The 12043-nt window shown below is 42.7% G+C and overlaps 1 protein-coding gene across 4 annotated transcripts in view; it reads right to left on the reverse strand.

Annotated features, from left to right (window-relative positions):
* Positions 1-1727: 1727 nt before the first annotated feature.
* SMYD3 (SET and MYND domain containing 3) overlaps positions 1728-12043 on the reverse strand; it is a 429715-nt gene continuing 419399 nt past the window's right edge. For all 4 annotated transcript variants that reach the window (XM_026102659.2, XM_026102660.2, XM_064509419.1 and 1 more), the window contains 2 exons: positions 8517-8625; positions 1728-2742 (listed from right to left, as the gene is read on the reverse strand). In XM_026102659.2, the coding sequence (XP_025958444.2) occupies positions 2641-2742; positions 8517-8625 (211 nt within the window). In that variant the 3' untranslated portion in view covers positions 1728-2640. The remainder of the gene's footprint in view (positions 2743-8516; positions 8626-12043) is intronic.

The raw sequence follows: 12043 nt of genomic DNA on the forward strand, positions 1-12043 counted from the left end.
TGCATTTCAGAGGTTATTGCTTGAATATTACTGCCGGGCAAGTGAATGCTTTATATGCTGGAACAAATTCAAAGGCCGCAAAAGGAGATATCTTCCTCAGCATTGGCATTCATGTGCTGTGGCTGTAAATTACACCCAGAGCGTTCACTTTTTAAATGCATTCTCATCTCATAATAATTAACGGTGTCAAGTTACTGGCGTGAAAAAAGCCTGACTTTACAACAACTATGGACTAATGAAATAACAGTCATGGCTGGAATAGCAGCAATAAATTGTTAGTGAGGAGTGACATACCTGAAAGTGATACTTTCAAAGACCTTAAATTATTTAGGTTTCAATGCTCCTCATAAATATTTGGCTTTTGTTAACATTTGTTTCTGTGATAAACATGGAAGTCAGCATCACTGGCAGTTATAGCTCTCATGCTGATGAGCATGGGGAAATGGAGCACACGTTTTCCAAGAAATGCTTTTCTCCCCCCATGAACATGGTGAGGAACGATCTCTCAGTTCAGCGACCATCCGTAGGGCTTAGAGATTCACCACGCAGCCAGGTACTAACGCATCAGTCTGTCTGGTGGGAGGGAGGGGAAGGAAAAAAAGGGAAAGGAATATAGCTGTCCTAAGAGACATATAAAAAATGAAAGTGCTTAGAAATAATGTTAACCAAAATGTGTGACTACTCACATGCTGGAGCTCCATTTTCCGTTGCCTGGCCTGAATGGGGAAAAGTTGACCATACCTGGCTGCAATCATCAGAAAGATAATTTCTCTGATTTGGAAAAAACTCCTAATTAGTGTTTAGCTACAGGGTTAAGTCATTACACCAACCTATGCTGCACACTAGTCTGGAGTTTAAACAACTATTTTGGGAAGTGGGAGCAGCAAATCAATACTCCATATGCACAGTGAGGTCTAGATACCACACTGACATCTTCCTGGGTATCTGCTCAGACCATCGGCCCACTGTGCAAAAGCAAAGCTGTCACCTCAGGTCTGTTTAGCTGCTTCCCTGACTGAGCTGATATGCTGGACGTTCAGAGGCAAACAATACCTCTGGGCATGAACTTTTGATTTGATTTCAGCTCTAAAGGAATGCTATCAGAATATAAGGGCACTTCTGGAGACAGGTCACCCGATAAAGTAGCTTATTCAAGTCGCTTCTTGAATGCTTTCTTTCTTAAATCTGGACACACAGTGTGAGGTATAAATCCACCTGTAAAAACCTAAGAGGTAGCCTAAATATGCCCTAAAGCGCACATGCCCCCTTTTCAAAAGTGTTGTTAGCATATAGGAGCACCAGATTTATGGAAAGACAACTGCATATACTTAATCCTGTTGACAGCATTCCTATTACCTCCCTTATTCTTCAATAACTTAGGAGCTTCTGTAAATTTTCCTCTCAGACAAAGCGGAAAAAAAAAAGAAAAAAAAGCTGGAACTTCTTTTATCTGAACAGATATGAACTGGCCTATAACCCTGTAATCCATATTCCCTTTTTCCTCTGTCTTGGTCAGAAGCATCAAATGCTCAACCTCAGATTTTGAGGATGCTTCACAAAAGCTCTGTGTGGATCTACAGCAGAAGGTTAGTGCTCGTGTCCATATCTCTTGCTTTTGTAAGCTGCTATGAAGTGAGAAAATCTGATGATGGTGTCCACTCAAACAATCAAAATGGGGAAATATCAGAACGATAAGCATTTTCAACATAGATACACATTTGATTAAATTTTTCATTCAGTCCATTTTAATATTCAATATTAGAACTTTCTGTTATAACATGAGATGCAAGAAGAAGAGGGCCAGGGCCCTGCAGGTAAGCTAGGAGGGATGAAAATCTCATTTAAAGCATTGGAAAGCTTTTATTTGATATCAAAGAGTACTGGATCAGGCTTTTGGAAAAAACACCTAATAGGAAGTCAAAAGGAAGAAATATGTTCTCCCTCTCTCTCTCTCTCAATCTTGCTGTAAACTGACATAAAAAATTGACTGCTGATCTCAGTGGAATTATTCCACTTCTCAACAGATGAGGATCTAGCATATGCTTTGCAATATTTATTATCAATTCACCGATAAGGAATTTGGTTAAAAAAAAAAAAAAAAAAAACCTTAACATGTTTCCTAGTAAATTGAGACATAAGACATCTGGTAAGGTGAGACTTCATGATAATTCCATAGCTAGTGCAGATAGAGAAATCCATACGTAAAAGAGCATGGGAGAAGCTCAGTAGGAAGTTTAGCCAAGTATCACATTGGAATTCAAGTCTAATCTTTTTCCCTATATTCAGAGGTATTTGCATCAGAGGTTTTGGTTATTGAACAAAAAAGAATATGAGTATTCCCGTCCATATGTGTGTGTGTGTTTTTATCACCAGCATGTATTATGATGAAATATTAAGACTTACCCACTGCCAGTGTGCCTTTCAGAAGTTAAAATCCTTCTGAAAGTGGCAGATATTTCTCAAAACATGAATTCAGTTCTGAAGATCATACAGTAAAACTAATAAACATTACACATTTCTGTAAAGCAAGTAGGACCTGATGAAAAGACTCCAAAATCAATAAGAAGCTATCCAACGCAATAAAAAGCATTGGCTTTCCTTTTCCCTTGAATATCTTGTTTTCCAGACTGCAGCTTTTCTTCATTGCACTCTCATGACAGCCTCACACTGTTCCTTTAGTTCCATCAAAGCTTGCATCAGGCTGTGATCTGCTCCATGGGTCACCTTCATAATGTTATAGGCCTTGAGAAGAGAGCAGAAAGGGACACATTAGTCACTGCACAGACTATATGAAGGGTTTGGTAATGGCAGTGGGGCACGGACACAAGCACTGGTCCACTAGGGGACTGGTAGGAGGAAGCTTTACTGCATGGTGTAGGAGAGAAGTGTCCCAAAGCATGTAATGATTTATCTCTAACAGAGGAGAGGTACTGACTTATTATTCCTAGGCAGTAAAAAATTAAAGCCCACTAATATGTTGCACAGCTGGATGTTTGCAATAGCTGGGGAACATACTGAAGGATGAAGATGTTTCAAGATTGGTTAGTTATGACACCCAAGATCCTGAAACATTGATTAAGAGAGCAAACAGCCCCACACCAAGATGGCATAAAGCGAAGGCCAGCATATCGGCAAAAGTATCGGTGCTTCTCCATTTCTCTTGACTGAAGGGGAAACTTGTTAGTGCGGGTGTAGGAAAAACAAATGCAATCCCAGTTACTGTCAACCCTGACTTCTTAACATTTTTCAGCATTTGAAGCAAACACCTAGATAAAGGGGATTTCTTAACTGTTGCAGTGAAACCTAGCAGGGTTTTAACCCCACTTCTTGTGTTTTTGCCTACACATCAGGGAGTACGATAAGAAGGGGAACCTGAACAGCTGGCCACCAGGGTGGCTGCTTAAAAAATACTTGATTTCTGTGTTCATAAATCATGTGACAAGGTCTGAGCTCTGTGGATCAAGGAAGAGACCAATGCCTTGTGTGAGCCACAGAGGCATCAGCGCTGCTCAGGGTGGGTCACGGGCAGACCACGCGCGCGGGGCCTCTGTGCTGAACAGGGCCGTGGTGGGCCCAGCGCCGTGGGGTGGGCGACTGGCGCCGGGGGCATGACCTCGCCGCCGCAGGCGCTCATGAGGCAACCGGACCATGCCTGTCAGTGGAGGAGGCTGGAGGTGTCCCCCGTCCCCCATCGGCTGTCGCCTGGCCCCAGGCGCCGCTGACCCACTCCGGGGGGACGGACACGGGAGCACCGGCTGTGACCACCGCTGCTCGCAGGACGGAGCAGCAGACAGGATCACACACCGCAGCACCCAACAGGGAGGAGACAGAGGCTAGAAACTAAGCCTGAGCCTTCCCCTTTGCACTCTGCTTGTCCTCCCAAGCCTAGTCCAGGCGCACGCACCTTTCGGGCAACCATACAGATGAGTTTACGTAAGTGCCACGCAGGTAACAAATGACCTCTCACAGCTATTTATGTTAACAAGTGCCCCTCAGGGCAGACCACATGCACTTGCAAGGGGATTTCCACGAGCTCCAGCGATGCCCAGCTGTTCCTGCACTCCTGTGAGAGAGCTGCTTCCTGGTCCAGAAGCTTTTCTCCTGACAAAACAGCTTGTTGTACCTTTCGTTATCACCACTTTTTTACAATCAGCCCAGACTCTTCAAATTAGGTTTGTCACAGAGGGCTACAGCTCCAGTCTTTTGCTGACAAAGGTTTTCCTGATCTGTAATTCCATTTGTCCTCCCACCATTACATTTTTCATATATCTATCTATCTATCTATCTATATATCTATATATATGTATGTGTGCATATATATATATATGTATATTTAAATAAGTTATATATTTTTAAAAAAGTTGTTTGCACAATAAACCAAAGGCTAACCTCAGGTTTTATTCCAGCATATTGTCTCCCCTTAACGCTTCCTTTTCCCAAACCTGGCAAATTACATTCTGCAGGGCTTAATACACTTTAAGAGAGTGAATTTCATCTTAAGGGATAACCTAAAGCCCTCTGCATTATTTAAACCTTATTTAGGTGTGCAGGGCTGAGAGCAAAAACCGAAAGGTAGTAACAGTAAGGTGGCTGTGGTAATGATTCATTTTCGGTGGTCACGGAGAGCAGCAGTGAGACACCGGCCACCGACCTGTGTACAAAGATCTGCCATCTCTTAACACCCTGCACATCTGCTGCAGAAGAGGCTGTCAATCCACAGCAGCTCGGAGGTTGTGCCTGATTAAACAGGATTGATATGAGTGAGGTGAAATTCACTCAGATCTCAGTTCCTCCTGCACCATCCACATCCTTCTCCTTAACGCCATGCTGAAATTAGCCTGATGAGGGCTCCAACAGGGTGCTATTCAGTGTCAGAGTGTATTAAGAAGAGTAATGAAGCAGAGAAGGTAATCGAGTTTCTGCTCTGAGCATGTGGCATGCTCTGTTGACACATCTAATCACATGGGGCCAAACAGAGTTCCGATATAACTCTAGGACATTATCTGAGTTTTATTAGGAATCACATCCTTACTCACAACAAACTGGGAATTATATCTTTCTCTAATTTGCTCCAGTGTAGACAGCAATAAAGGGAATCAGCCTCAGATCCCATTCAAAGGAGCCGTATGTCCTATGCTTACAAGTTGCACAGGGAAGTAGGATGGCGGTCCCGGAGAGGGGGAATTCAGTCTTTCCCCATCTTACACATGTGGGTGAAAAGGGGGAGGCTGAACAGGGAATACACAAAGCTGCAATAGGATTAGTTTGTAAATGGTTCTGCATCCCAGCTACAAAGCGCTTACCGTGTCCTTGTGGACCACTAATGGCTTGGGGACCACGGTTAGAGATGCACTGAGTTATGGCATAGAACAGTAAATAGCTCATTATTCTGCCTTTCCAGAGAAAGAGGTGATCAAAGCTTGAAAAGATGTTTCTGTGCTAGGTATTGCTCTGTATTCAATGGGTAAAAGAGTAACAATCATCTGGCTTAAACTTGGCAACTTCACTAAACACATACAAAAACCCATCACACCTTCCACCTTCACTGATGAAGAACGTTCAGGTGGCTGAGGAAATTCACTCTGGTTTCATGTAACACAGTATCAAATTAGAAGAGTAAGCAAAATGTATGCATGCTTGTAGTATACTGCAGAAATATCAATGAAGGCAGAAACTTCTCTGACTGACAGTTCACTCCACCTACTAAAAAGGAAAGTCTGAATGTTTGGAAGTTATAAATATTACAGGGGAAATAGCAGAGCAGATTAACTGGCACATGACAGATATATGGTTTATTTCTGAATAATGAATAGGAAAGAGAATTGATTACTCTCCCATCAGCTAATGTTCAGAATTGGCCACAATTTAAGTTAAATATATCAAGTGATGATTTAAGTTACTAAGACTTAGTAAGACAGACATCATATTAAATACTGATTTATTATTAAAACATCCGGAAATTATCAGTTATTCAGCATGAATAATTAATCAGACGTTAAAACCTAATAAGTATCGGGGTTTAAAAAAGTAAGTACAAAATACTAAGCTATCTATAGAGTCATGATTGACATTGACATGGGGTTCCAGGCAGGGGTAAAGGATCAGTCTTCCCTCTGAACCCCTCTTCCAGTAGTACTGACACTCCTTGCCTTCTATGCTAAGCAGCTGCCCTAATATTTTGCAACACAACCAGCTCTTCATGTACTATGGATATTAAACTAAGGGGACATACAGCCAACTTCTGCACTAATAAAGGGTTAAAATATCCCTGTTATATTAGCACTAAAATAATATAATAGTGTAAATGGAGGCTCCCATGAGACCCCAGGAATTGCTGGCTTGTGTAAATTACAACTATTTTGTTCTCAATTCTATGAATAGGGCATAAGCTAGCAAGTTCTGGCATCCAGTTTCAGACATCCAAGAAGAAGGGAGGAGGGAGGGGAAAACACTGAGAACTTGTGCTAGAAGCCCTTGGGTCTCCCTGTGGTTCAATTTCCCATTTGGAAAATGGCGATGATAGCAATTCCTCACTGTTGTCTTATGGATAAATACACTGTAAGCATGTGAAAGACTGAAAAGGCATCTGTACCACAAAAAGTTCCTTGCATGGGGCAAACTCCAATATTCAAGACATCTACTAATGACACCTTAACCGCTGCACACCTTGCTCTCCTGGCCATTTAAAGCTTAATACCCATCTGCATTGATGACACTGTTCATGTCCTTCCTATTGAGATAAGAATCCCCTTAGAAGGCTCCTAGCAAAACCTCCGGAGGGGCAGGGGCTTGAGCTTCATGCAACTGATGTTTTTGTGACGTTGGGATAACAGAGAAAGTTTATTCTGGTTTGCTGACTTTCACCCTTTGCACCTGGTCCTGGCATCAGGTATTTGTACAGGATTCACACTTACTTCAAGGGGAACTGTGGACGTGCAGCCAGGACCTGTGGCTGGCTGTGTACATGCAGGCTGTGCTCCTGGGGAGAGACCACCCCGGCCCTCCTTCTGAAGGCCCTGTCATCTCACCCACAGCTTGGATAGACAAAAGGCTTGGAACAAAAAGGACAAAAGGCTTGATATCTGCCATGGTTCTGCTTAATGCTGAAACTACACCCAGTGCTGCCTCCATGACTGGAGTCTACTGTCACACAGCAATATGGCTTAGGAGGCAGACACCTATTTGTGTGTGTATTTTTATCTGAGAGGAGAAACATCAGATTAAAGTAAAGCATCAGCTACTGCTGCCTGTTAGTCTCCACTTAAGCAACTTCTGTAAAGCCATGTCATTGACCCATTGTCAATGTAAGTCCCACAAAGAACTAGAGTAAATCGTACTGCTGTTTCAACCTGCATGGTGCTGTAGTGTTTGGGTTTTGTGATATAACACGAACATTAAAAGAAAAAAAAGCCTTCACGCTGGTGTCAGCACTGGGGCCGGCTCTTGCCTGGCAGCAAAAGACAAGTGGCTGAGGCAGACGGCTCTCTGCAGCACTGACCAAAGGAAATAAGGAGTGTGTCAGGCACTGGCGATGGGAAGAGAGGCGAGTGGGGAACCTCAGAGAGTGTGTTGTCTTCAGGCCACATGCAACAGGGGGCAACATTAATAACACAAAGGAATAAGCATGAGACTTCTGTGAGGGGAACTTGAGGCAGCACATCTTCTTGTGGGAGAAAAATACTCTAATAGTGATTTAGGGCTTGAACTGGGAAGCAAGTGAGAGCCTGCATCCTGAAGACAAGTTGCTCGTGGAGAGGGATTCTTCAATATATTTAAGATGATATTAACAGCAATATAACAGCAGGACAGGTAAGAGAGCAGTGTATATAAGACTCAGTTCAGGTACAACAGGAAAACCTTAAAGCTGAAATGTAACTAGCAAAGCACCAGCTGCAAAACCAAATCAAACGAAGAAAAATGCTGTGAATGATTTAAAAATAATAGGGATCAAGAAGTGTGCCAGTTGATTTGAGCATGGCTCACAATAAAACTCAAGCATTAAAAACCAAAGTTCTTCTATCCCAAATCCCAGATAGGGAAGGAGGAGGGTAGGAACTGCAGCTCTCCTCCTGTTCTACTTTCAGTGTTCCTAGATTTACTTTGCTTTAGAGCAGCACTGAAAAGAGAGGACCCAGATGTTTAACATTATCCTCTTCTTACCTTTATCCCTTACACTTGTATCAGCAGTAACCAGCTCAGGGCACCCTCAGATACAGTAGGAAGGGGAGCATAAGGCAGCTTTTTAGATCTAGTAGTTATTTTCCATTGAGCCACCTCTGAGCTACCGAATTGTAATTAGCAGTGTGATACTAAAGGAAGTCTGTGCCTGAAGCACTGCAAGTAACAACGACCCATCACATTCAGCTACAGCCTGCAGAAATAGCACTCATGGAAACATGCTGAGGAGTATTCAGAGATGTAAGGTACAGTCAGAGTGGAAGGGGAAAGAGGACACGGCGGGTCTGGGGGACGCAAGGGAGGTGGGGAAGGAAAGGAAACAGTTTGTGAATACTGACCTGTTTCAAGGTCTCCAGGGCTTGAGGGAACATGTCTTGACTATACTGCAGCTTGCCCACTCGCATCAGCTGGACAGCCCTCAGTGGATGAAAACCAGGATAATACAGTCTGCAGAGAAAAAGGAGAGAAAATGTGTCACTCTGTCAGCACTCACCTTCACAGTCACTGCCTCTGTAGAGAGCTATTAGGGTGGGACCACAAAGTCATTGTGAATGTTAATAAGGTACTCAGAGAAAATTAGCTGCACTATCGAGAAGCATGAAATACTGAGGGGAATTAACGAATTATTACTCTCCATCTCAGAGAAATGCCTTTAACATTATCCTGTTAGAAAGTGACGGGAGGGGGATTATTTCATTCGCCACTGTTGGATAATACAATAGCATTTACTGTACTTAGTGTTGCAAACAGAGGTCGTTCACAATCCCAGCGTCCCCAGAGAGGTATAATTTTAAGCGGAAGTTTCAGTAGGGAACCCAGTGCTGGATCCTCCAGGACGAAGAAAAAGGACTGCAGGGAAAGCAGGTATGTCACTTTGAGGCCACCATTTCTGAGGGTTCACTTGCTGCTCCCTGTTGCAGAAAGAGCTGGAGCTGTATGTTCAGGATGTTCACCCAGACAAGGTATCCGTTAGTGTGAGGAAAAATTCCTGTTCTCATTCAGTTAATTTCACAGAAGCAGAAGTTTTCCGTCAATCTCCCTGGAGTGACTTCAGAATTATATTTGTAGAGATGAAAATAGAACTAAGCTCTCTTTTATCTAGGAAGTAGATAGAAAGTAATGTCATTGTTAATTCCTTTCAAGACGCTTGTGAGATGTCCGTGCTTTCATGGTGCTCACTCTTCGGTGCCAAAGTCAGACCTGTCCTTGGCTCGCAACACCTGCATCCCACCTAGAGGCCTGAGCCCTGGCTGCGGAGAGCACAGCGTCCCTGACGAGCAATCCAGGGTCTGTGGGAAGCCAGCAACACAACTGGTTGTTGAATAACATGAGGTGATGGGACACGTGGAAGTTAAGGCACCTGCAACAGACCTTAGATCTTTCCTAACTAAGCAAACCAAAGAGTAAAAGCCATGATCAACACGACTCACCAAAGACAACTGTCTTATTTGATCAAATGGCATTTCATTTCCTTCAGTACGCCAGTGGTGCACCTGAACAGTGTTTTAAAACAATGCAAAATCTGTCCTGACTGCGGGAAGAAGAGCCAATAAACTTCCTAGAAACTACTCTTCGGACACATTTTCTTCATGCTTACACCAAATCTATGATCATGGGACTTCACTTCAGGGGAATTACTAATGAATGACACCACTGTAGTCAGAAAGACACTTAAATCTACATAAATATAATCAAATATATGCTAAAACATTAAATGATTTAAATATGTGCAATATATAGAAGACTTCTGATAAGCCTGCATGCAAAGGAATGAATTATCTTTCTCCTTCATTATTTTTCACTGACGGAAATGCAATCACAAGTAAATACAAGCAATTGTTTAAAAGGCAGTGTGTCATGCTCTTCTTCTTAGAAAGCTCAAATCAAGACATGTAAACATCATGGAAAATGTTTTCACGTCCCCAAGCCCCTTTTTTGCTGATCCCATACATTTTCACTGAAGACATGCAGAAATATATGGGAAGCATGCCTGGCACGATCTCAGAAGCAACAGCTCTCGATTTATCAGAGCCTCTCACGAGGCAGCAGAGACCAACTCTTCAGTGCAAAGACTCCACCCTGGACTGCCATAAGCAGCAGCTATTCAGCCCACAAGAACTGCAAGACATGCACAGTCACATTTTCAGACATCTTGTGGGATGCAGTCTGAAAAGGTCTGAGAGCCAATAGATTGCTGAGAAGTATATATCTCAGTCCAAACTGACCAGTCAAGAACTTCGAGGATCCAGTTGAACAAACATGGAAAATCATCGGCAGGTTTATTTTTAGGATGATTACAACAATTAACATAGTCCTATCTGCTACCAGTTAGATAGGGAGAAAATGCAATTGAGTAAGTCAGAGATTTTGATGCAAGTTACTGAAGAACAATAGAAATTGCAGAGATAAATTAACTGTGCCACATGCACAGGTCCTGCCTTCCCTGCAGCCACCTCAGGGATGGCAGCTCATGTAGACAAATCCAGACTACGTCTCAGTTCACTAGTGTAGGGCTTGCTAAAGTTCACAGAGGTTCATCAGAAATCAGAATGTGCCCGTGCATGCAAACACATCTCTTTGTATAGAGCACACGTTCACTTCCAGTCAATAAAGATTTAGGATTATGGTGTATGTGATACCAGAGAAAACAGGAGGCAATTTAACAAAGTCAGGTACCCAACCAAGACTGCTACCAGCCATAAACCAAAGCAAGTGGAAATTTAAGATGAGGACACAGGAGGAGTAAGCATGAAACAAAAAGCCTTGTCTTTATAAATATTTACAAAGCTGTTTTACTGTGCTGATTTATGTTCTGATCTTATGCATGTATATAGCTACATTCTGTGAGTCTTAAAATTGACATTTGAAAAAGCTATTTATTATTATTTTCTGGAATAAATCTATTAAACTATTGGAACACCTTTTGTAAAAGCGTATCTATCGAGTGAGTTTATTAGAGACATCCAGGCAGCTTGCAGCTCTTCTGGGAGACATATAAGTGGGCAAAATGCTATTGGCTTCTTCCAGGCATCCCTATGATTCATATTATGAAAAACTGGCATGGCAAAAAGAACTAAGAAGCAGTGTCAGATAGTACTGAGCCAAACTATTATCCCCATGTGTTGCTCTGAACAAAACAAGTGGATAAATTTAAGACTAAGGGAGACATTTACCAGCCAGGGAACTGGTACCTAAAGTCTGTCAACAAGAGACTAAGGCAACTACTCAGAAATACATGCTATAAAAAATATCACAGCTTGGGAAGAATAGGATTTCAATCTGAAAAGGATTTTATGAGATTTACCAAGGCCTGAGAGACAGCCAGGGGAGCAGTAACATACTGAAAGCTGAAATAAAGGAAGATAGTTCTGTGAAGTGATGTTTCCAGTCCTTTGGTCCTGGTCAGTGCTCAATAGTCCACTTGCAAGGAGAGATTAAATAGCATGCAATAACTAACAAGTATGCCTGTACTATAAACAAGAGAACTGGAGGAGGCTGAGAAAGATCTGGTTTTTTGTATGACAAATTTTGTATCACATCCTTTGCTCACATAAGTCAATGGAGCTTTGTTCCAGTCTATGAAAAACAGAGTCCATTCCACCCATCCCTCCAGCCTGCCCAGGTCCCTCTGGATGACAGCCCTGCCCTCAAGACTATTGACTGGTCCCCCAAATTTGGTGTCATCTACTCTGATGAGAGTGCTTTCTGTCACCTCCTCCTGGTCATTGATAAAGATGTCAGACATGACTGGTCCCAGGACAGACCCCTGCAGCACCCCACCTCTTACCAGCCTCCAAACAGGGTACCACCAATTAACCAAGGCTCTCTGTTTTTACCCATCTAGTGCTCCACACATCTGGACCAT

The sequence above is a fragment of the Dromaius novaehollandiae genome, chromosome 3 (genome assembly GCF_036370855.1).
Source record: "Dromaius novaehollandiae isolate bDroNov1 chromosome 3, bDroNov1.hap1, whole genome shotgun sequence".
NCBI lineage: Eukaryota > Metazoa > Chordata > Aves > Casuariiformes > Dromaiidae > Dromaius > Dromaius novaehollandiae.